This window comes from Vanessa atalanta, chromosome Z (genome assembly GCF_905147765.1).
Source record: "Vanessa atalanta chromosome Z, ilVanAtal1.2, whole genome shotgun sequence".
NCBI lineage: Eukaryota > Metazoa > Arthropoda > Insecta > Lepidoptera > Nymphalidae > Vanessa > Vanessa atalanta.
The window spans coordinates 8,534,580-8,562,048 of NC_061902.1; the positions used below are offsets into that span (position 1 = coordinate 8,534,580).

General features: G+C 29.9%; 1 protein-coding gene across 1 annotated transcript in view; it reads left to right on the forward strand.

Annotated features, from left to right (window-relative positions):
- The first annotated feature begins 855 nt into the window (after positions 1 to 855).
- The window catches only part of LOC125076123 (Krueppel-like factor luna), a 68,984-nt gene continuing 42,370 nt past the window's right edge, over positions 856 to 27,469 (forward strand). The window contains exon 1 of the mRNA XM_047688097.1: positions 856 to 1,017. Coding sequence (XP_047544053.1) covers positions 916 to 1,017 — 102 coding nt within the window. The 5' untranslated portion in view covers positions 856 to 915. The remainder of the gene's footprint in view (positions 1,018 to 27,469) is intronic.

Here is a 27,469-nt window from a genome sequence, read left to right on the forward strand (position 1 = left end):
CTACCACAATCCATATTTTTCGCGGCAATTCCTACAGAGAAATAAAAAAATATTTAAATCTATTAACAAAACTATATTGAGTAAATCTGCACTTCGCAGGTTATATCCATAACTATTTGTCGATATTTTTTTGTAAAAAATATTCACTCGCAATATAATGTATCCGAACATTTTTGTAAAAAGTACCTTATTAAAAATTGTATGGAGTTCTCTAATAAAAGTGATAAATGCCAAGATTAATATAGCTTTAGTAAAACTTTTTGTTTATAATGCACAAAACCAAGACCCATTCTCAATATATCAAAATTAATGATTACAGGTGCTATTTAAAATTTTAGATAGGTTATTTTTTAGTTACACATTTTATTTTGTTCAAATTTTTACTGACTATAATTTAAATAAATTTATGTAAACTTCTAAATATAATGTACATTTGATTAATATTATATATTTATTAAAATTATTAGTACAATCACATGTGTTTTTGAGCAGAAATTTAGGTACAAAAATTAAAATTGTAAAAATAATATTATATATATATATATGTATTTGCAATATAAAACGTGAAAATAATTAAGTCGGTATATCGGGTATATAAATAGAAAAAAAATTTAGTTTTAAGCGCTTACTTGTTTAATTAACCTTTAAATTATTTTCTAAATTTACATTGAAGTTTATACGACAATATTATCCTCCAAGAATCTTTGCTAAGACAAACTCCTTTAAGGATTAAAAAGAGAAAGCTATACTTCGTTTTCTCTATTCGTTACTAGTCTACGCTGGAGGATACTCGCGGGGAATGTGGTGGGAGGGGAACACGGCGCGGGACGCGGACAAATCAGTCGTGCGCGTTCTGCCGCGATTGGATTACGTGTGTTGTGTTAAAAAATTCGATCGCCGTCACATGTAAGCGCGATGGATGTTCTTCCTAGCGGTAACCTATTCCGCGAGCTGCAGGATGTCACCGACACCGGTTATTTCGAATGGAAGCTGTCACTCGAAGATTATTGGCAACAGGTAAGTGGTGCTGCGCGATCAGTATAACCCCTATGGCATGCTATGCAAGCGAGCGAGCTGGCGCATTATTGTTTAACAATTTCGAGTCTTCAATGTAGGGTGGCGTCGCGCTTGCGTGAGCCCTCGCGGTCGATTTTCAACGGATCTTCAACCTAAACCGACGAATTTCTTTTGGAAACGTAATGGAGTTAGGAGAGGAGAAGTTATTTTTTAAATTTCTAATTCAATTGCGCCGAAGGTTGTCGCTGTGCGCTGTACATCAACGCGCGTTTCACTAGTTCTGATCGTGCTTACGCCATAACTAAAAATATCCTAGCGATGTTTTAGGAGTTTTGGATTTAGATTTTTATAGTCGTAACAAATTAAAAAATGTACATTTTGAATGTTTACATACGTTAGACAACTATTTTGAAAAGTTTTAAAACTTTTATCACAGATTAACACGAGTTTGATAATAAGACTTTCAAGTTTACGAGATTATGAAAAAGTTTAAAGAACTTTAGTGACACTTATAATTGACTCCTTCAGTATTCCTAAGGTATATTTTGAACTAAAACCGATTATTTATGAAGTTTGAAAATCAATTGATCAATTTATAATCCGTGAAATTACGTCTCGTCGTCGACCTTATGTTACTAAACCATTATTATTTAAAATACCTTACTTTTCAATCTCAATATAAACTTTAAATATTTTAGTGTCAATGAACTCCTGTATTATTTTAATATTTCAGATAACATGAAAAAATATAATTTTAAAAATAATACAATAATTTAGAAAAATATATATCGTATTGCTTAGCTGATACAGTGATTTAAAATTAGATGATAATATTTTTCTTTTGTCGTTGGTGATGCCTGTAATAATAACGGATTGAATGGGCTTGCTCTCATAAAGGAGTAATTCTAGACCTACGTAATAATATTCGTGATATTTTCTCGTTTAATTACAATACTAAATAAATAATGGCTACTGAAATATTTACGATAACAGGATTAAAATACCATAATATTTAACCATTAATTGATGAAAATTTGTTTCCTTGACCTAGTGAAGAGACAGCATTAAAGATCAGCGTTAAGATGGAAATACTCTACGTATTTAGTGATTGAAGATATATAGGATTGTTATGGGAATCTTATAAGATATAATTTGAATATAATATTATATCTATATGCAAAATTTACAAATAATGTCAATTTAAATCAGTTATTATGAAATCGAAATCATATGCTTTAAATTGTTTCAAAGTCATGTATCTGTTAACGTAAATAAAGACCGGTATTTTTTTTTTAATTTGTAAAGATCAGGTACAGATAATTCTGCCTAGATATCACTATCAATTATTATGAAGATAACGTAACGGTGAACCTGTTTACTTGTGATTAAATACGGTCACGTTTATTTTACTAATTGTTGATGATTAAAACTGCAATAAACGTTAGGTAAGTTGCTATTTATTTAAATAACTTTTTAGAGAAGCGAAATTATCAAACTGATATAAAAATATTTACTTTAAAATGTAATGTTCTACCATTAAGATTATTGCTTTTATCTTATTAGCTACCTAGAGCTAAAAACAACATATTCTTGATAACATAAAAATGATTGTTTGTTGTACAGTATAATGATACATATTTTTTCATAATAAATATATTTTTTACTCCATCTTGTGGCAATAATAATAAAATATACATCCAATAAATCTTCTTAATGAAGGAAATATATGTATATTTAATTGCAGGGTAAGCTTTAAATAACGTATAAATTCTATAATCAAATTCGCTTTTCACTTGAACCGAGAGTTTCGTGAATTGAAAATGTTATGAATTCCGTCTTCACAACTATAACGAAGCTTGACCTAGGTACAGAAAACTAAAATTGAATGGATGAATGAAGTCTTTCATTCTGCAGAAGAATGAGTAAATTTAATAACCAAACATTTTTAACGAACGGTTGTACAACCTAGTATTGTTCTGATAATTAAGTGTATACGTTCGACATGTTAGGAATCTATTAGTAGCTTATAAAATTTTATTTTGTATCCCGTATAAAACACTGACTGCTTCGTGTATTTGTAAGAAAGTCTTAAATAAAATGAAAAGAAGAATACGAGTATGCATCAGGAGCATCCGCTCTATCCCAGTGGATTAGTGACATGCATTTTTACTTCTAGCAACATAGTAATGATAACATGTACACAATGCTCTGACAAATTAACAATCAACGTCCAATTTAAACTCGAATTAACTTAGTACAATCATTATTTTAGCAAATACATTGAATGCAAATATTTATAATTTCTCTGCTTGTGAACGAAGCCATAATACGTAAAGTCCATTATGAAAACATCGAAATCCGAAGTAAAAAGACGACTTATGAAAATATTGTTTAAGGTGGAACTTAAGGACCAACGAATCAAGGAGACCAGAAGAATTTTAACAGAAATTGCTACGAAGGTGATTTATGTTTTTCTTTGATTTTCCAAATATATGGTAATTAGGTTTGGGTTTCACATCAAAATACTTTTGTAGTTTTACATATCAATGTGAATGATTTTTTTTTAGTTTCACGCATGTAATTATAATTCGATTGACTTCGGATTTTCATGCTATGATACTTAATAATTTAATACGTATAAAAAGTAGCAGCTAAAAAGTTGTTATGTTTATTTTTTGTTTTATGGGAAGGTAATGAGAATGTTATCAGCGAAATCTCAGAATATATTCTGTGCTTTAAAAGTTTTTAACTAAGTCACACTTTGAGGGTTTCTTGAATTTAAAATTGCCGATAGAATTACAAAAATACATATTTATTATATGCAATTATTAATCCTAAAATGCAAACTTGTACTGTAATCTCTTATAAAATTAATTAAATACATAATACACTTCTTCTAAGCAATGGCTCAACGTGATTTTCATGTATCTTTTATATTTGTTTAGAACATTAAAAAAAAATAGAATAATGCTTTATCTGTAACTAAAATAGTTGCAAATAGTTAATAGAATATAAAAAAAAAAAAACAAATACAATAACTGAGATGATATTTCACGTAAATATACTAGACATAAAGCATTTTGAACCGTCTCTGTGACTAAGAAAAAATATTTCATAAGAAGACAACTCGTACAACTCGTGTATCGTATAATACAATAATTAACATTAATTCGAAACAATTAGCGACTTGATGCATGAGTCAAATCCAAGAAGGAAGGGTGATCCTTAACTATGTTCAAAAAGTAATATCTTAAGCAGGTCTTAAGGACGAATAATATTCAGAGCGAAAAGAGCCAATTATAAGAACCCAATGTTGTATAATGATTGAACCCAATGAAATAATGTTATAGATATGATGGCCAATATCAATGTACCCACTTCTTAATTATAATGAAATAAATTGTAATCTTTGATGAAGTATTAGATAAACGTAAAAAATTGTGTAGTTACTAATGAGGCAACCGGACAGACGATAGTTTCGTCATGTAATTTGATGACATTCGTTTCGTTTCTAAGGAACGCTTAAAACATGAAGATTGCCTCCGCGTCTTCGGGTTGTGACAGAAAGTGGGAGTACGTTTATTTATCTGACAGACTTTACTCGAGGCTAGCTGCGGAACGGAATAAAATTATCTCTGGGTTTTTCTGTAATGTTTTTCAGGTGATTTAAAAAATAACCGATGTCAGTTGAACTAGAAGGACTTCGACTGTATTTGTTCTAATTTTTTATAAACCTATTATTTTTGAAACGTAAAAATAAATTCATTTTCATATATATTTTCTATATAAGGTTTATGTAGCTGTTTCACTGTGTCCCAAAAAACTATTTGTGAGTAAATAGCAGGATAATATCGAGGCGAATTCATAAACCTTTGAGGTACCGGAGGCATCTGCTTATTACTTTGATTGGATCCTAGACCCAGAGTACGTAGTAAATTCACAAAATCATGCTTGTTAACTTTGGTCAAGATTGTCCAATTTGCTTATAGCCGGTGCACTGACTTTGAATCAGATTGTGGTCACAAAGTGTACACTTCTAACCGCTATTAAAAATATTCTAAATTCTAGAATATTAAAGATTATAATTAATTAATACTAAGTTGCAATACATAGCACACACACACACACTTATATACAATACATATTGTGCTCCGCCAGTTTTAACTGTGTATATTAGTCCGTAACGACTTCATATGATTTTTGTTTAAATAAAAGCCTGGAACCACAAGCGACGAGTTTAATCTAACCTATCAAGGGAATTACGTAATCTTACACAAAAAAAAACATCAGAATCGTTCCAGCCGTATATTAGGACTTCAGTGATATATATAAACGTACACAATAGTATGTCATATAAATATTGTGTAACATAAACTTCTCTTTGTATTTATAAGACTTACATTGAATAATATGGGTAGCAAGTTTTTAAACAGCGTAGGCGTTCTTAACTTTTAAGAAACTCGTGTATAGTTTCAACTTTATCATTATACACTAGGATAACAATATAATACCAGTGTTACTTACTGATTATTATGATTAATTTGAACAATTTTTGAGGTTGTTATGTAAGAGTCGACTCATTATCGTAAGTCTTAAACAAAAATCACAAGTTTAAATCAGGTCAAACACTCACTGAAGTTGAGTTTGTGTTGCAAAAATAATAATAATCCGAGGACTCTGTCACGTATATATCGGAGAGGAGAGGGAGATTATTTTCCCAACTGTGGAATATTTCCAGATTATTATTCAATATCAAGTAATTATTATTCCATATGATATAATGTTTTAAAACAGCATAAAATCAGCTGATTGTTGGACAATTCACACATGTAAGTATTCGGCTTATCGATGTGTAGAATGTTTGATAAAATGATAAGAATGTGTATTCATTTTTTGTTCGATGTAAAGTTGATAAACGATTGCATTATTCATTATTTTTATCATATAAGTACTTAATTGTAATGTTTCTTCTTCCTGCATATACAACACTATTATACTCGAATCCCTTTTTGAATATGTGGAAATTTATGAATATATATAATATACTAGGTATATATAACGTTCGATGACTCTGAAACGGGTTTTAAATTTTTTGTTTAAATTTTTCAATAAGTTATTTAATCTATTTACATAAAACTGTCTTGTTCAAATTATCATATTTGAAATATTATAATAAACGCATAAAATATTTGTATTTCAGTTGTTATTATTTTAAAATGTCGCAAAGCAAGTTTGTTTTATTTTATATTTTATACATTGGTTTTATAAAATTGAACGTTAACATAGAAGCATTTTTATTCTAACTTTTACTTTTTTAAATATTCGATGAAGTTGACTTCTAAAACAAAAAATTAACACGTTGTCTGCGTCTAATTACTTGTTCCGTTTGATTACTATTGATTTTTAATATTTATTTCGCGGAAACCAGCACGAGTCACATGTGTATTATATTAATTTACAAATTACGAGGAAAATATATATAATTCTAATGCTCATCGATTCACAACGATGGGTTCAATAATCTGTTAAATAATAATAACTACGTAATAACTATTATGATAAATAAACAGGATATTTATAGGGTATTGTAAAAACCAAATCGTAAATAATATTGATTAGTGTTAAAATCAACACTCGAGTCGGTCAAATATATTCCGAATTCATGTTAACAAAGACCTACGAGGAACTATATACACACGGTAATTAAGTTGAATCAAAATATTGACACACATGTTAAACGAAAATACTTAAAACGGTGAGCTGCAAAGCGACTACCGTATCGCAAAAAGAATACATTCTTGCTATTTTGAATAATCCTAACGGATAAATAACCTTATATATTAACATTTCGAAATAGTCATCTTCAGTTTTATCTTCTGAGTTTCCCGTTTAGCCTATTTCTTCTTTTATATATTTTACTTTTGATATTTAAGAGTTTTTTAATTGATATCCGAATACTAATTAACGAATAAATATAATGTAGAAATATAATTTCATAATTAAGAGCGATGGTTTTCCCTGTTGTATTTAAAGTTGTTTTGTTTGACAATTAAAATGTGACCGATATTTCGTTTTGTTCGCTATAAAATATGAATACATTTGTGTAATATTACTTTTCTGTACACACGTAATATGTAGAATACATGACACTCCTGAAACTGTATTTTAAAATTCTATGGATTAAACCAACGATAGAAAAATAAAATATGAATGTTCTTTAACTTTCCGTCAATAGTCACTTTCTTTGCAATATTACTGATTACAAATATAATTTATTGAATATATTAACATTAATATATTATAATAGTAATAACGTCAAATGTCCGGTCTGATCCTATTAAATCATTCGCTGAATGAATCACTGGCTTAGATTATGAAGCGTCAATGATTCGCTTTAAATTCTAATATTTCTTTTACAAAACGCGAATGTTACGAATGTCTGTCACGTAAAGTAACAAGTTGCTTCCTAATTGCAATTTTACTGAACGAAAATCGAAGACGAGCTGTCTATGTTCTCATTTATAATTTCTCGATCTCGATATAAAGTGTATGTTAAGATATATTATTTCTTAGAACATATTTTTAATTACTTTTCTTTCATAGATTCATATACGAATAGGAAGTCGAGTACTTGTGTAGATGTTTGCAAGAAAAGACAGTTTGTTAAATTTAAAAATTACTGATATATTTTTTCGTAAGGAAGCGAATATTTTGTCATATCAATTGGTTTTATTATATCTGCAAACAATATAGTTTAAACTTCTGTTGTATTGATACTTAAGTTTTAAATTGATCAATTATAACTTAAAAAATTTAGTCATTTATAATTATTTTGGACCTTTCATTTTTAATTTATTATTAAAATTATTTTGGCCTGTCTGTATCTCCGCTTACTTATAAAACATACGGCGGATTTTGGGAAGGTTTTTCATGAATTGAAGAAGATGATTTGTAAATCTTTTCAATACTTCGTGTATTTTATATAGATTTAAATCTATATTTTAATCTATTACTGGAGGATGAATACTTCTATAAATATCACAATTTCTAAATTATGTGCAACGAAAAGTATTTAGCTGCAAAATAGTCTTATAATAACAAGTTGACCTTGGCTGTAACAATTATCCAAATTTGAATCGATGTACCAGTTAAGCCACATACTTCGATCCATTTTTCATGACTAAACTATGATTCATGTATCTCATTTACGACATACTTATATTTAAACCGATGAATAAATTAATACTATACAATAAATACACCTGCGTAATGTTATCTTGCTAGGGGCATTTCTCTTTTTTTTCTATATTAATATATTTCACCCGTACGAAGACTGGGCGGGTCCAGATCCAAATATTTTTGGAAGCAACTTAATATCTACGAATGTTCTTATAAAATCAATTCTAATCATTGTGCTTTGACAGTTTTAATTCATGAAATTGACATAAATTTGTTTTGAAACAAAATTGTCATCATTTGTAAGTTATATTGTATATTAAATTCAATTTTTCGTTTGAAATCAAACAAACCGTCGTCTTTGATACATTAGTATAACTAAATGATGCTCGAGATTTCGTATTTGAGCGCAATTTTCATCCTCGTATGTTCAAAGTGCTTACTTTTGTATTTTTCTTCGCATTTCAACTGCAGTCATCGTTTCCGTATAAAATATTTCTAGTTTTATTTTAAGAGGGCTCTATGTTTTAGCATTGGAAAGCTCTTCATAGCAGTTTAGTTTTTAAATTATTTTTTAAACTTCAATTAAATTAATAAGTAAGTATTTATTTCTACGTTTTAAATGTCGCTAAATAAAGGCAGAGAAATTAGTAATTTCGTTGCAACTTAAAAGATACAAGGTCTAATCAATGTTTGCGTTTTGCAAGAATATGACTAATCGCAATATTGCTGCTTAAGAAATCATTATTTGTTGAATAAGAAAACCTACCTTCTGATTTTTTTTTGCATTATTATATTTTGGGTTCTACTAATTAATTATGCCGTGATGGTCCAGTGGCTAGAACGCGTGCATCTTAACCGATGATTTCGAGATCAAACCCAGGTAGGCACCACTGAAATTTCATGTGCTTAATTTGTGTTTATAATTCATCTCGTGCTCGGCGGTGAAGGAAAACATCGTGAGGAAACCTACATGTGTCTAATTTCAACGAAATTCTGCCACATGTGTATTCCGCCAACCCGCATTGGAGCAGCGTGGTGGAATATGCTCCAACCCTTCTCCTCAAAGGGAGAGGAGGCCTTTATCCCAGCAGTGGGACATTTACGGGCTGCTAATACTAATTAATTATGGGTTCTCAGATTATAAAAATAAAACGGATGGAACAGAACATTATAGTATAAAAAAAAAACAAAAGCGGTTGCGAATTCCCAGTTAACAATTTGTTAATAATTAATCATTAAAGTGACAAAACTTTTTATGTATTTACAAAAACACGCGTCGTTTCGCAGTACAGGGAATTCGCATTCACTTTTGACTTTGTATTCGCTTTTATCGCTTTACTTTAATGTTGATAGTAATTGTTGATGTTAAGACAAAATATGAAATACATTTTGATAATAATAATTATCAATCGAAATTATGCGACCAGAATTCTGTTTGAGTATATGTTTAAAGTTTGAAATAGATGCTGAACTCAATTACTATGCAGGACGTGTTAACTTAGCCCATACGAAATACATACGAAATGACCACACGACTGACAATGTTTCGTGTAATTTTGTATGATTAACCGCCTGATTTGAAACTATTCGTGTAGAGTTATGAAATGATGGTGTAACATCAACTTATTTTCTATTTGTTTGGTTCATTTGTATGTTTATTTTAATGATTTCAGCCTGTCAATGGATCTGGATCATTTTTGTTTAAGTTCTAATATTTCGGTAATTTCTCATACAAGAAAGTTCCGAATTGATAGTCGATGTCTGATTTTATTACAAATATCTAAAACAGATAAGTCTTCTTTAAGTAAAAGTCTCCATCCACCATGAATAACAGTTGTAAGTTCTTCTGCAGTTCTGATACCTTTTATTTGATGTAGAAATACAAACGAAATCAGAGTACCTATTTTTATTGAAACGTTCCCGATTGTTAAAAGGTCCTTGTAACAAGTTTCTCTGTTTAAAGATAAGACCTTTTAATTTAAAGAAGAATTCAAGAACCTAACATCAAAATGGAAAAAGAAAGTAAATATCTGTTTTAACTTAGTACGTAGTTTAACGATCAACAGACTGGTATTTCTTATGGCTGCTCTTGTGAAATAATCTTCTTATGTTCAAGTTGTTGCACTAAGTTATTTTTCTCGCAGTTGAACGCCTTAGTATGTTAGTGTTAAATTCTTATACAATCCTTGAAGAAGCTTGTAATATTTCATTTACACGCATACCTTATTAATGAAATTGACGGAGGTGTTTGTAATTTGACACAGTTACATATTATATTGAGGAGATATACAACGCATAAGAGATTAATTAAAATATATATGACATACTACCGTGTTTTCGACACACACATACATATATAAAATGAAATATTATTAGTTCACGTTCATATTTCAAAAAATAATTAATGACTTTTTTATCATTTGTGTCTTTTTTAATTTGTAACAATGACAAGGTATCGTCCAGTTAAGTCTCATTTTTCCACTTTAGCAATGAATGACGGTCTAATTTCGACCAATGAACTATCACCAGTATTTATAGAAATGTATGATGATAAAATTATCTTGTAATAATTTTCATTAATAAGAATAACGCATAATTACGAGTTAATACTCAAATGTAATTCAAAAGTTTTTTTACTCCGATTTTATACACTGAGTCATATACAGATGTTTGATAAAATATTTACTATAAACACCCGTTAAGTTAAGACTAGAGGAGGAACTTGTACAACTGTATCCAAAGCATTAATTTAAAGAAAGTAATGTCGTTAAATGTTAAGAACTTTACGGAACAACGTTTTTTAATGAAATGTACTATTTTTATATCCAGCAGAGGAAGCACAGTTAACAATTACAATTAGTGAAGCCCTTAACACCCGAGCTAGGCATACACCTTCGATACAGAAGGCAGAACTCCGTACCGATTCGTTGTGCCAATGTGACAGTCAAACCTTATTTATCTTTATTCAGAGCAATAAAAAACGCAAGCAATAAAAAATATATTAACAGAACAAATATTTGAAAATAAATGATAGCAAAACTGTAATTATTTTTTGTGTGCTTGGTGTATCTTTATAAAAATAACATGCAGACATATGCGTACATATGTATGTGTTTATAAATACTTATAATATTTACGTTATATACCAAATTGCGAGTTTCACAAAATATAATAATGTTCTATAATCATTGTCAATATAACATTGAACAGTTTTCAAATATTTTCGAAAATGAAGGTAAAACTAAGATAGGTCGGTAGATGCAAATAGGTCTCGAGACCCACCTTTGTGTACAAGAGTTGTTAATGAATGTTTGAAAACCTTCAGAAAAACTCCTTGAGTTAAATAAAGTTTTATAAGCTCGGTAAGAGGTAGGATTATTATTTTTAGACGTCTTTAGAAGGTTTTGTCTACCCTCTCAAGCAACACAATTTTCTTTAAGATTAATTTTATTAATGATTTAAAATAATATATTTTGTTTACTATCACATGTAGTAAAGATTTTAATTTCATATCATTAATAACGGCGCGCGATAATAAATAAATAATATAATTTTATACGAACGATAAATAATCTTTTTTATATGTTATAATACCGTTAAATAACGCTACGTCGATTTCAGAGATAAGCCAATATAGAATTATGTACGGTTAACAGGATAACAATCAGATGATCCAGTTGGCTAGTGACCTCAACCTTTAGACACTGCGGTTAAGATCAAAGCTTTGTCTTGGCACCTAAGGTCTGTTTATTGTGTAATTACAACCGTTCAGTCAGCCGTAACATTGATACCCGACATAATAATATTCGATAATAATCTATCAAGTGAGTAAAATTTCAATTCTTACAATAAATTTATTAAATTATATATCTTGTGGCAACACTTTTCGTATAATTATTAAAATAATATATAAAGAACTTTGAAAAAATATATAATATGTTATTGTTCAAGTAAACTTTATTGTTGTTTACGTAAGTTATGCATTTAAGATATATTACATTTAAATACAATATTTGACACCGAATGAGATTGCATTGACCTTTCAAACAATTCAAGGGCGTAATTGTTATTATTTTAGGTTAAATCAATTATATATTTAGTGTTGATGATTACGTTATCACTTTATAAAGCAATATCAGTATCAGGCTGTCCGATATAATTCGATACGATTATGGTAAAGTTGAATAAACGTCACTGAATGAACAATACTTGCAAAATTCGCAATTCAAAGAAACAGTTTATATACAAATGCATCGTATCGGTATATTTATCCATTTTAGGAAAATGATAAATACTATCAACACTCCGTGACCATGAGAGTGTTATAAACACATCGGGGTGAATCACAATTAGGTACGTTTGAACACAATGATATTTGTTTTTAAAAACGACATTTCGTTAGTAACTTTGTTATCAGAGAAACATAGTAGTCAATTTTTTTAAATCATTTTAACTACTACTGTACTACTAGTAATTTTATTGGGTCGTTTTTGTGATGTCATTTCGATTAATGTCATCTGATATTAGCAAGACTTTGCTAGAACAATAAACACAATCACATAAGCTATTGTGTATGTTGCATAGCCGTAGTTTATCCACAGCCCTTTTACTTAACGCTGACGATTTCTACTGTCGTATATGTGTGATATAGTATCGGGGCAGCTATAATGATATAAATGTTACATTCACAGCACCCACAAGGATAATATGTATATATATTTTCTTGCAATATTAAAAAATTGAATCTTTAATAATGTTTCAAACCGATAAATTCAAAGACAATTTTTGTTTACTGAATAAATAAAATCGCCCATGTAATATTTATTATATGGGCTTGGAAAGAAATTAATTAAGAGTCGATGTCATCATTTGTCTTCAATGTGTTTTATAAAAGTTAAAAGAAACCTTCACGAACATTTTAATTACGTACATTAATGAGATTCACTATGTACTCTTGACCTATTATAGGCACGACCATTTTCAGTACAGAATAGTCAAATTCACAGGATATACAGTGTGTGCACTCTTGCTTCTTTTCTCTTATATAATCCGATGGGACGGCAATCCGATACGACATGTAAGGTCAGACACAGGACCGCAAGACGTAGTGCTTTCTGTGGCACAAGAGAATACGATAACGATTTTTTTGTAAAATTAGACTTAATAATACGCTGCATATATTTAAGGCTGTTAAATTTCAAGACAACGTTTTTACGACGACGACCTAACACAGGATGAGCAAACATTTAATGGTGAATTTGAAATTGAAGTTTGTGTATTAACTTGTACTCTTTGTCTCCTGAATAAAATAAAGTAACTCGCGACCAGACGAGACAAAGAAAAACTGAAATAAAAGTAAATATTATTTTTCCAGTCAAACTTTATATGTTAATAGCGTAACTAAATTCGAAAAAGATCTAAAATTTCATTGACTACACATATCACACAAAAATAATTAGATCAGTGAACTCAGCTATGGACCGTTCAAATGCTATAATTGGTACCTGATAACTGCTTGTGACCTACAACGTTGAGACCTAATGACTTTTATTGGTTCGATCCAGGATGTAAACTAAGGACTTTGGGATCTAAAACCTTAGAATTTCACAATAGAAGCGACGTAGTCAATGATGTATCGTGATCATGAAATTTATGCAGAAAAGTGACAATTTTTCGCAAAAAAAAAACAACAACAAAGGTATCTACAATACAGTACAATTTTCCTAAAATAAATCTTGGAATTCAAAAGTGCTATAAAAAGGTATACTTCCAAAAAGCAAAATATAATTATACTACTTATTATTTTAATTATATATCTAATTTATATAATTAGTCTCATTAAGATTCGATTATGATGAAAGTGCAAGGTTAATTGAAGTTATATTTATGCAAAATATGGTTTAATATGTAAAACGAAATTGGCTTGGTAGTTCACTTAGCGCCTGACAGCGTTCTCGTGAGTGATTCATCGTGATTGTTATTATATTATGAATACCTACGGTAATGAGTCATTTACAACTGTTATATAAAGAGGCCGCAGCTCATTACTATATCGACGAGATAACCTCTTTAAATAGCGTTCTTTAACGTATTATTGTCTGACAAATCAATAAAAAATATATATTAAACGCTAAGTAGAAGTCTTTATTTGACGGTTGTTATAATATTTAGTATGTTGTGGTAAGGTCTCCCACTTAAAAGATTTTAATAGAAAATTGAGACGCTTGCATCGCAAACGTATTACGTTTATTGATATTCTTCGTATTCACGAGTGTATACGAATGAAGAGTTCGAAACGAATATTACTTTATAGATATGGCTAGAATTTGCACTATTTGACTTCTTTACAAATATTTCTTTTGAAAATATCTTGTGATATTCCAATTCAAAAGGTTATTCTTACCTCATGATACATACGAAAATCTTTGTGTATTGAATATACTACAACAGTAACAATCTGAACCCTGGTGATTCAGAATAAGGAAAACGCAACGTGGTTTAATACTTATCTCGTTTATAGCAATGATTCAGAATTAACAATTACCGGATTTATATATTATAACATCAAAACGATTTGAAATAACGAGTACAAAAATCATTTTAAAATTTTTTATATATATTCTGCGACTATTTTTCTGCAAAATGTTATATTCTGCAGCTTATCCAAAATTGCATTAACGGTTTTGACGTATATTTTTTACAAACATTGACAGATAGTAAACAATCCACTCACACACGTGTAACTATCTCAATACATTGTCAATGCAACCAGGGACGGACGCATGTCGATAAATAAAACGATGATTTATCTCTAAATAAAGCATATAAATTATTTTATTACTTTGTCTCTATTAATACTCGTACAGATCCAAATATAAAGGGAAATAAGAAATCTTGTTTACAATGTATGTTACGTATTCTATGCTTTCGTGGAAACTATGTCGGTACGGTTGTTGTTGGCACTTGCATGAATAATTCTGACTTATTATTATAAGCGGTGGCTGGTGGCGCGCAAATCGTATCAAATAATTGTTTACAAAAAGGAGAAGCGTTGCAATGTTTCCCGGTCAATGCCTAGGATTTAAAAAAAACGTGATAAAATTATGTATATATTACATTTAATCTTAAGAAAATTTTGCAATTGCAACAATAAATAATAAATTTGTGTTCACAGTGAATCCGTTCCCATCGTCTCTAGTCTAGGTATATGGTGTACTAGTTACGTGGTGTTCCATGCAGTAGAAAATAGTCGTTTATGGGATTATTTGGTGTATAGCGCGTCCATTATATGTTGAAAATTCAGAGAAGACAAACGACTTAATGTTTACTAAAAAACCGAATAATTGCGTGTCGCCAAAAATAAACCAAGTCTATATTCTTTAATCCGCAATATATCAGATTGGTCGCTCTATGCTGTAGAAGATTACGCTACTTACTACTGCTATTTGACATCTCACTACTACACTACAATTATAGTTTAGTTAGAATGTGTACGGTATCTTCGTTACAAGTTATCAGGAATTGCTGTTGTAGTTTAAAGATAAAAATACTAGTTTATGTACTAAGTTTGATAAATTATTTCGTAATCGGTATTATCTTTAAGTATTTTAGTATGGTATATATATTAAAAAAAAATAGAATTATGTGTCGCTCATATACATATGTAGGTATGTGTGTACTATTTCGTTGTAATTGCAACAAAACGTATTGTCCATGCACTTATCCCCACCACATTATTCATTGAATTGCTCGCAATCGAGTTCCGAGCAGCGATGTTTGACCCCACTTATTAAGTTAACTATCCCCCGGCATTTAAACTGAATAAGCCCGTATTGAAAATCATTTAGGTATTCCGTAGCCTGTTAGAGTAAAGCTATTTACGACTTTCCATACCGGAAATTGTTTTAGTTTTCTCATATTAGAAACATTGTTTATCGGAAAATAACTAGAATATTTAATCATTATTTTTAATATTTAATATACATGTATGTATTTCGAACACTAAACAATTTATTTAACATAACACACAATTAATCTGTATTAAGAATATTCCAAAACACTGTAATGTCCAGCATCACAATAACCGGAGAATAACAAATGCTTTACCGTTCTTCCGTGTCCGTAATCGATAGTCTTGGAACAGCCGTCCCTGTGGACTATAAAAGTGACGTCAGGATACAGCTCACTAATGCAGTGTAACTCCACATGGCCCGCATATTCGCCGTCTCTAGTCATTAAATTACGATAATCCCATGCATCTCGCATTGAGAGGCCGTACGATATGTCACCGATTATGAAATCTTTATAACGATTCCAGTTATTTACCACGCGGTCCACAACTCTCAATCTTATTTCTCTGTGTCTCTCCTGTGTTCGGAATAAGCAGTATGACACAGATCTAAAGAGACAGTTTCCGTCACCTTTGATCGAAATAAGACGTCGAGACATTTTCTCTTTGCCGGTTCGAGCCTTATTCAGTCCGCTCGTTTTTTTGCAATCGATTTCTCTATCGCGATTCATCGATAAAAAATGTATTCCCTATCTCCGTCAAATTTGCGTCATGGTCGTGTCGCTCGATGGATTTCCTTTTTGTTCGTAATAAACTTGATTTATATTAAATTATTAAATTTACTGAGTGACTGATTCGATTCATTTTGTTTTAGAAACAATAAAAAAAAAAACAAATTATTTTAACGTAAGTTTCTTTCGTTTACTACATTGATTTAGGAAATTTAAAACAAATTGTTGATAGACGTCATTTTTACTTTTTGATTTATTTAGACTAAATTGTATTAAACTTGACAACCTCATTACAGTACAATCAATAAGATCTACAATTGCGCGATTTTATTGAGAACAATTCAATGACCGTGATTATTATCGATGTATTGAATCATACGTGTTAAATGATTCATACTTTAACCTCTCATATAGAATGCGCTTCGCACAAGTAGTACCAATTACACGGTGTATTTAAGCGCCTAGTTATTAGCAAATAATTATTTATAAAATATGTTGACGTTACAATAATGTTTTAGTAGCAATTTGATTTAAGAATAACTATAATAATATCATTTGAATCTCTGGTTTTAAGTGGTTACCTAAAATATTAATATAGATAATTTTGATCTAATTGCGTTGATTTCATAACGGATAAACAAATAAGAATCATTGTTCCTCTTACACGACTACGCAAGCTTAATATTTATTTTGTGTGATAATTTGTAAGCTTTTACAACGAGATCACAGAGAAACTGTTAATAAATTGCGTTGAATATGATGACGACTTTTTGGATGATAACACACACACAAATTGAGTTTCTTTCGCCAATCTATGAACAAATACGATGCTTGTATACTGAATAAAGATTTTTACTTTGACTTTGATAGATGGGCGACGTTGCTAGTTCGACGGGCAGGTGTTACCAATTTACATGTTAATCTACCACGGAGCAGCAATATTTGACAAAGTGTAGGTACCGGTATACTACGAGTGCATGATGCGTAATTTTCTTTGTTCAATATTCTACGAGTTGCCTCAACGCGAGTTTAGCCTGTATAATAATATTATGTACTTGAGTATATAACTGAATTGATGAATTCTTAGCGTGAAATTCCAAAATAAGATTTTATTGGCCCGACCTTATGGATCTGGATCTCATGAAATGCAGCCCTACAAGCAAGACAAGTTTAATATTAAATATAGAACAAATTAATAAATCATAATTGAATACAACGTAACTAAGGATAATATAATATTGCACTCATACGTACATACAATTCTTATTCTATACTATCTGAGCCCGCGACTTCGTGCGCGTTGTTTGAATTTAAGTTATTTGGATATTGTACCGTGATTTTATTTTTATTCTATATATAATTCTAAAATAAAAGTAGCCTTAGTTACTCCTTATTACATCCGCTATCTGCCAGTGAAATTCCCGTCGAAATCAGTTCAGCCGTTCCAGAGATTAGCCGGAACAAACAGACAGACAGATAAAAATTGTAAAAAATGTTATTTTGGTAACATTGTACCGCGTATACACACATGCATTTAGTAAAAATGGGTTATTTTAATATTACCAACAGACACTCCAATTTTATTTTATGTATAGATTAACTACTTTCTTTCACGGTTTCAAGTTAACGCTGCTAATAAACGAAATGCACAACATCGCGTCGAAAAATTAATTGCTCTTTTGTATTTATAATATTACCTAGCTGACCGTCCCGATATTGTACAGGTGAAATTCGCCTTAGTTATCATGCGATAAACTAAAATATTACCAAACGGATTTTTATAAGGCTATATTTTATACACTAATGAAAGCAGTGATTTAAGAAAAAGAGTTTGAAGTAATACACAAACGAAGTCGAAGTCTGGTAGCTAGCTATATATATATAAACCGAGTAGGATTTCATTAATGCAAAATACGAAAAATCTGTATCTTGTGAAAAACGTAATGGCATTTTAAATATTTAATTACTTCAGAGTATCGGATTTCAGGTTCCTTTTAAATCTATCTCTATTGATCAACTGTTTCTGTACCGCTTATATTTTATATAAATCATAATAATATTCTCGACTGATTGAAATAAATATTTTAATAAGTACGTCTGAGATAATTATTTTCTAATATCTTTGAAACCGTGGGTACATTATGTTATTTGTATTGTAGGTAATTGTTATTTTTATTAGTACGATTGCGGGTCCTACCTAGATTATATTAAATAGGTATATTCTAATTATATTTTTAATGTTGTTAAAACATATTATATCAGATCGAGTTGATATTTTGCATAATTTCCTTCGACAAGTTAAGACTTTTGACATATTGGTTATTGAAAAATAAAAAAAATAATAATTCGTAGCCGCGTTTATTCATAGTATTGTCTTAATATTATTATATGTGAAAATATAAGGAACAAAAATTGTTTAAAATATGGTACAACAAACAAACTAGATTTTTAACCGTAGACAATTTTATGTTCCTACAATTTTTATTAAAGTTTTAATAATGTGTGCAAAGTTTGCAGTGCAAGCATCACATGGATGATGGATTATTATTTATTATAACAGGTAAACCACATATTTGCATTGTGAACAGGGTGCAATATATAAATATATGATTTTTCTAAATTTGTGCAGGATTTTCGAGTACACCTCACCTCACCTTAGTTGCACCTCATGAAGGCCTTGGCTCACGCAATTATATTTCTATTAAAACTACGCAAACGCATTCCGCAAAGAATTTATTACAAGTATACGACTCGCAAGTAATCTGTACTAATATTTTAAATATGAAAGTAACTCAGTCTTGTACCTCTTCACGCTTACACCGCCGAACCGATTTAGATATAATTTGGTATGGACATAGTTTAAGCTCAGGGGAGGGACATAGGTAACTTTTTTTAGGTCACCCCTCGAGGGGGTAAAATTGGCGGTTACGATTTGTGTGCTATAGGTAAAATTTTATAACTTTCGCGCGTGTAAAGCCACAGGTTCAGCATCACATTATTTTTAAATATGAAAGCAACTGAAATTGTAATTACGAATTTCGATAGAAATATTCGGGGTTGCATTAATCAAACCAATCAAGAGTTAAAAATAAAAATAATTACTTGAAATATTTTCCGTTACCACTTTTATAAAATACCTTGCAACAGTCCTCACAAAAGCTCAAAACCGTCCACTTACCGTGTCAGTATAGACTAATAACTGCCGTGTATAACGACACACAATCCTAAAACTTCGAATCGTTCCTGCTGTGTTCGTTTGATTTTCGAACACTATAAATTTAGCTTTTCGCCGGCACCATAAGAACAACGGAATTAAATTAAATAATGTTACTATGGGTAAAATTCACAAATTATTTCTTATCATTTTTATAAGAGCTATATTAAAATGTCGGGCATGTTTGGTATACTTTGATATTATTAAAGACGCTATATATAGACCAAATCCTGTAATACATTTTGCGTGATATTGCAAAGGGTAGGGATTCGAAAAACATAACGCGTTTTTATGTTCTCATACGTGAATAAATACCCACGGAACGATATATTTGTATCAGATATACCCGAAGGCGAGCGATTTCGAATTTATTGGGAAACATTTTAAAATGAAAACGTTTTTATCGTGTACACTATACAGTTCTTCGATCGACATTATATGATTACGTCAGCGATCGTCTTTTATAATTTAATAAAAATAACTTACTTCGACCCGTATTAAATATTAAAAATAAAATTAAATAAAAACCAGATGGAATACGTTTTCATTGGAAACGTGAATATTTTTTCATAATAGTAAAATTCGCAAATTTGTACTATTAATTTTTGTAAGAGTTATAATGAACGCATGTTTGTTTAATTATGTTTGACATTATATAATGTGCTTAAATTACATATATAAAATAATTACTGTTGTTAATTTTGCATATAAAAATGTAATTTGAGATTTGTAAATACAATCGAAACGTTTTCCATTGATTTCCATTTTCACAAATATCATTTGCCCAACAATCCTAAGTATATAAATACATTAATTTGTATGTAAGCACATTTATACATAGTTGTAATTTATATTAAATACGAATTATATTTTAAAATAAAACCTCGACTCTTGAATATCAAACAATTTTACTTATAAGTTTTGAACGTTCTTACTAAGTTTCATTACCCTATATAATTATATTGAAGGAAATTGTTATTTATTTTTACTAACATTTAAGATAAGATACTTATTGTCTCTTTTGCATATCATGGTTACTTATAAGTATATAGAATTCCCCTTAGACTTCATTTGTATGTTGTAAATTTCTAATTATTACTGCGTGTCATGTTCAATTATTATTGTTATTAATATTATTAATGCGAAAGTTTGAATGAACGGATGTTTGTTACTCAGTCTCACCAAAATGTAAATTATATTATTATTATTATTTAATTTAAATTATATTGATATTAGCTAAGTTATTTTTTATTAAAACGCCGATAATTTAACATGGAGCCTTGGATCTAAAATTTTTGTTTCTTTTTTATTTTGCACAACCAAAATCCACGTTACTTGGTCAATAGTTTATATATATCTTCACAATTCGTGACTGTAATAATTACTAGGTCGTCTGTCCCACCTACAATAATGACATCATAGCTTTTATTGATCTGTACAATAAGAACTTATATTTTAGATAGATATTAATAATAATATTATATAAAAGTCGAAAGTAATCTATTAAAAATATTTACAATTGATTAAAAACAGTTTTTTTCATATATAATCTGTACAGTTTCTGTAATTAATACATTTTAAAATATATAATAAAAACTTTACAAACGAAAGAATTGCGAAACAAGAGAAATTAAATATACTTTATAATTAATAGGTCGTCTTTGAGTATTTGACTATTATTCCATGTTCAAAAAACTAAAAATATAACTTAAATATACCTAAACCATATATTTGAGAACAGATTATATATTTATAAGATGATGATGGATTAAAAAGAAGTTTTTTTTTTTTAAATAATATCAGCAATGTTTCCAGAGAATTACTTATTTTACATGGTCGTTACTGCGACTTTCACATCCCATATCGGCCCGTATACCGTTGAACTATTGACGTATGTTCACATTTCAAACCGATCACTCACGTATTCGTGATAACTAATTGTTTCCGATAAGAATGGAACACAACGAAAAAACTTGAAATTTAAAAGATGTTATAGAATAAAACTAAGAACAACCAGTAAAAATAAATTACAAAATACGAAGCAACAGTAACATCGATGGTTGAATTTCATCAATGTGGATTTCATTTAACCGCACATGATTTAGCGTATCTTTTACATTTTACATATATATTCAAAACATTTGTGGAATGCCAACAAAGACGAAGTTTCCTTTATCTAAAGTAGTAGTTGGTTAAGTGCGCACCTAACACATTCCTAGTTTAAGCTGTTTAACAATTAGCCTGAACGTTTTGAACGCCAAACATGTCTCATTTACTTTGATGTCTGCAACCGGTATGAAACCAAAAGAGATAATGTTAATCGCTACTGTCGCCGCTCCGATGGGATTGTTGTCGGATTATTTTAATTGCTCTACTAGTTGGTAGTTTCATAACGAAGTCAAAAATGAATTTTCGCGTTTCGCTTTTGATTTTTATCTTCATAATTGTGCCACATTTTATCGGTCAAATTTTATGGAATTTATTTTATACTTAATAAATAGCTTGTTATGTTTTAAAATCTACTTTAATGTTTTTGTCCTCGTAATCGGCCTAGTAATTCGTATCGATATTTAAAAAAGAAAAAACAAAACCTTTTTCATCTCTTGGCAGTTTTAGAAATGCTTTGTTGGTATCAATAAAAAAATGCTTAGGCAAACTCATAACATTTTTTTTTTAATTTTGGAATATTTTTAGTCGGATTTCGACTACAAGACGAATTCTAGTAATGGTATCCACTCAAATAGTATAGCGCTGTAACTAAGACTAACACTGTTGCCACTTCGAATGGTGAAACTTCTCTGAGCTAAGTGTGAACACTTGGGTCACTAGAAGTGTGGACCAGTTTAGTATGGACATTTAGTCTTATATAAACAGTCATGTTAATCGTACGAAAAATAATAAATTACGTACGTTTTTTATATACAAATGTATTGCAAGAAATTAAATAAAATATCCCAATAAATCAATTGGAAATGGATTTAAATCAACAAGTATAAGTTATTAAAAAATCCCTAAGTTTCCAACAGCTTTTAGGGATCGTTATCGCAATATAGATAAACAAATATTTGTGCTTTAAAAAATCACATTCATTAAAATGATTTCTACATCAGAGGATTAAAATCAGTCTTCACTGTTATAGTTTACTTTGCTAGTTCATGCTAAACATTTTATTTAATCCTCGGAAGCGGACATCAATTATTTGTATTATCGACGTTAGAAAGCAAATAACTCAATTGAAGCTCGGATCCCCCAGTTCGATCAATTACAGTCTTAAAACTAAAACTGAATCTAACGGTTTAATGAAAATCGTAGTTCACTATAAAGTGAATTCGATGCAGTTACTAGTTTCGTATCAAGTTTTCTAACAATTGAATAGCTTCTGCTGAATGTAAGCAATATGCTGTATAAATTCCAGAGTTACCGTTTTTGTAATCCATTCTCATCAAGAACATTAGAGTTCTAGATATGGTTTCAAAGGAAAACTAAGTGCAAATGACAACTCAGTAAATAAGTTCAGTGTGAACTCAGAAAATCGATCCTTGACCCCTTTACCGACCTCACCCCAACCCTGACTTGGTGTACGTTTATACCCTGCGGTATAGAGATCCCTTAACGAAAGGCAATATCAACCTACTGACTAGGAGGAAATTGAATCTTATTGTGATAGCAAAAACATCAATATCGTTTGTCTTGTATCGACTAGTCCAGTATATGGTGATATAGGCGAAAAGTTTTTGGAACGGTTTGGCAAATAGTAAACCTACTAGTTGATGTCGCATCTTGAATTACCTTCTCCTTGTTGGTATCTATTTTACTAGAGCTTTATTATTTTACTTAATCAATTTTATTTTAAGCCGATTAATCAATATTATCATATTATGAATTACAGTTTACCGCAAGATTCATATTGATTTAAACTAGTGTTTTTTTTATACAGATGTGTTTTCGCCTTATTTAATGTTCCATTTTCAATTAAACAATCATAAAAAATCTCGTGTTGATTTTTTTCTACTTATCTGTCATTACTTAAACGTGCATCAAAAGTGTCCCGTAGCACCAATTAGAAGGAATATGATACTCAAGAAATCCACTCGAGTCACACCTAAGTGATGAGCGCATGACCTTTTAAGAGTTCGACACAATTGTCGGGCATAATGTTGGTTACTATTCTTTCTGTATTTCTTCCAACTCTAACGGTTAATTGTTAAAATTAGTGTTAGTTTTTTAATTTATGCAACACATCGATATCGATGGATTAATCGTATTTAATTCTCTAATTATTTCTATTATTAAAAAATATATGACCGTATAGAAATACTATTCTACATTCAAAATTAAATACATGACAAATGGAATTAAAATATTATACGACTTGATAATTAAGAATGATTGCAAGCTGTGTTCAATATGTTACAATTCACAAAAAGAGAGACTGGTTCATTTTTCGCTCAGGGACTCGGAATTGCGATTCAACGGGAAAAGCTGCTGCATTCTTGCCACTGTACCGAGCGGTCATGATTTGTACAGTAATTATTTTTTAATTTTTATTCTTATACAGCTTTATATGAAGCCATATTTTCAATCTGTATTTATAATAACATATTTCATAATAACTTTGAAGCCGTAAGAAATATCTAATAGCTTTACATTTTGTATTTAAAATATATCGATAAAAAGGATTTAAAATTCTTTCTCTTCTTGGTATTACAAATAATGTTACCAATTTTTTTTCGTTTGATTTTTGTTCTGGATTCATTTTATAACAAATATTAATATATTTTTTTTCATCTATAGTGATAGGCAGACGGACGGGCGAATGGGCCACCTAATGATAAATGCATCGTATATATTAACCTTTCCTTAATACCAATTCGCCACCAACCTTGAGATCAAAGATTTATTGTCGCTTATGGCTGTAGTCACACACACACACACATATATATATATATATATATATATATATATATATATATATATATATATATATAAGAAAACTGTAAAGATTAGGATATTTCCATAACATCCACAGAAAGGCACCTACAATTTATATTCATATCTAATCGATAAGTTACAATATCTATTTTATGTTTAAAATGCCAATTGTTTGCCGTTAAAATTTTTGTAACACACTTTTAACGAAAAATAAACGAAATGGACGAAGTGTTTGGTGTTAATAAATATTTTGCGGATATTTTACTCGGACGACATATTAAAAATATAATATAAATAAAATAAACGCATGGAAAAGAGCGTAGGATGCGCGGTATGCCGTATTTACAGTACGCACAGACATAAACTGATATTATTTGATTACATTTTGACGTTTAAAATCATGACTAGCCTAAAAGCTCATTTTATAAATCCGTGCGGAGATGGGACCAACACCTAAAAGGATATATTTTACTCATCGTTCCTTTTAAATATTTATTGGGAAATTTCACAAAAAAAAAACCGTCATATCAATATGTTCTTTATCCGATTTACACCATTTTCATCGGATCATATACCACATTTTTCTATCGCTCGCAAAATTTGATTCGTTTTAATATTTAGATGATTCACAGCGCGCGGCTACTTAAATTAGGGAATTAGTAAAAAGTCACCACCCGATCTTATTAAGATCAATTGTCAAGGAGAAGTCAACCTCCTGACCTCAGCTGACCGCTACTCCGACGACGGTGAATCATTAAAAAATTAAATATCGCGTTAAGGCAATGTTCGCATACCCACAACATATCTAATTATGAATTGTAATAAATATTTGAATTGAAAATAATATTTTTCAGAAAAAATAATCAACTAATAACAGTTTTTTTTTTTTCATAACAATGCACATATTTTATATTTCATTCAATTATCATTATAAATATACAAATATCAAGGGAAAAATATAACAAATGTTGATATTGATATAAAATGAATATTTAACTTATCCAGTAGAAAGACCTAACATTTAAATTTGAAATTTCCAATTCTATTTCAGTAAATACTTTTTAGTTGTATTTGTGTAAATATGTTTATATATATTGCATAAATAAAACTCAAAAGTGCAATAGGTCATACATTATCATAAAAACAAATTCTTCTGTATGTTTGCAACTATAATGAAATATTACAATGAATGATTTCGACGTCTTAGAAAAGTCCACGTGTTCACTTTGTATTGAAGAAAGGAACCGTTAAATAACCCTAAGTCTGTATTCATAGAAAGTTTGAGAAAAATTTACACGAACAATGCATATACCTACGTCTGTGGTGATTCATATAGTTATAGCTAATCTCCGTCAGCCCTACATCACAGAAAAGATTGTACTGTGTGATAAGACGAGAGCACTTTACGTATAACATATACTCTGAATTTGTTTTGAATATTATAATAGATGCATGCATAAGATCTGATGAAGTTTATTGATAATTTCAAAAAGAGAACCATTCCTTATTTTATTATTACTTTTGTAACTGCGTCTCCAAAATAGTTTGTGAATTTTCTCTTAAATACGTTGTGACAGAAAGCAGCTGAAATAAGATAGCGATGTCAGCCCAATGTTCTTTACAAATTAATCGAGCTGAAACTGGGGAAACGAGGAGGACTGCGCCGATTCATGTTGGAGTTGTTTCCGATGGATGAATGAATGCGTCTCGTTGGCAAATTTAGGCAATGTCTGTAATACTATAGTTACTGTCGACTACTGACTCGTAAGTATTTTACATTTAAATTTCAGAAAACTTCAAACTCACTTCACTGAATAAGACTTTCGTAATAATTAATTTTGTGTACGTGTATTTATAAATAACTTTGATCTATGTACTTTGTACATGTAACTATTTCAGCAGTTTACAAGAAAGACAAAAAAGAATGGAAAACGTGAACTTTGTTATTTAAAATAAAAATGCATAACGATTATTATCGCGTGGACTAAACATCCACGTTTACGTTACGTTAACTTACGTTTAAATTTAGAAGTAACAAATTTTATTATGTTTCCTGATACGATAACTATAATCATCAGGATAACCAGTACTAGTGTATACTTGTTTTCGATCTTTCATTCACTCCCAAGTCATTTGTTTACAGTAACTACGAGCTATGACCGAGTTTGTATACGATTTAAACCCATCAGGTATTGCTGAGATATCTAAATATATATTTTAAACGAGCTGTACCCGCGACTTCGTGCGCGTTTGAGTTTAACAAAAAAGTTATTGTTGTATCCTTAGTACTTCTTATTACATCGGCTATCTGCCAGTGAAAATACCGTCAAAATTGATGCAGCTTGACCGTGCTTTTCATATATATGCATCTAGTAAAAATAAGTTATTTTAATATTACAAAAAGACACTCCAATTTTATTATATGTATAGATAATAGCAAATCTAAGAACAGAATGCTATATTAATGTTTCATATTATCTGAATACAAAATAAAAATAAATATTTCTTATTCAGTAGTCAAGCGAATGAGACAGCTCTGTATAAGTTTGACCTAATAATTATTCCTAGTTTTCCTTTGTTATGCTTCAATCTACTAAACAGCAGCCT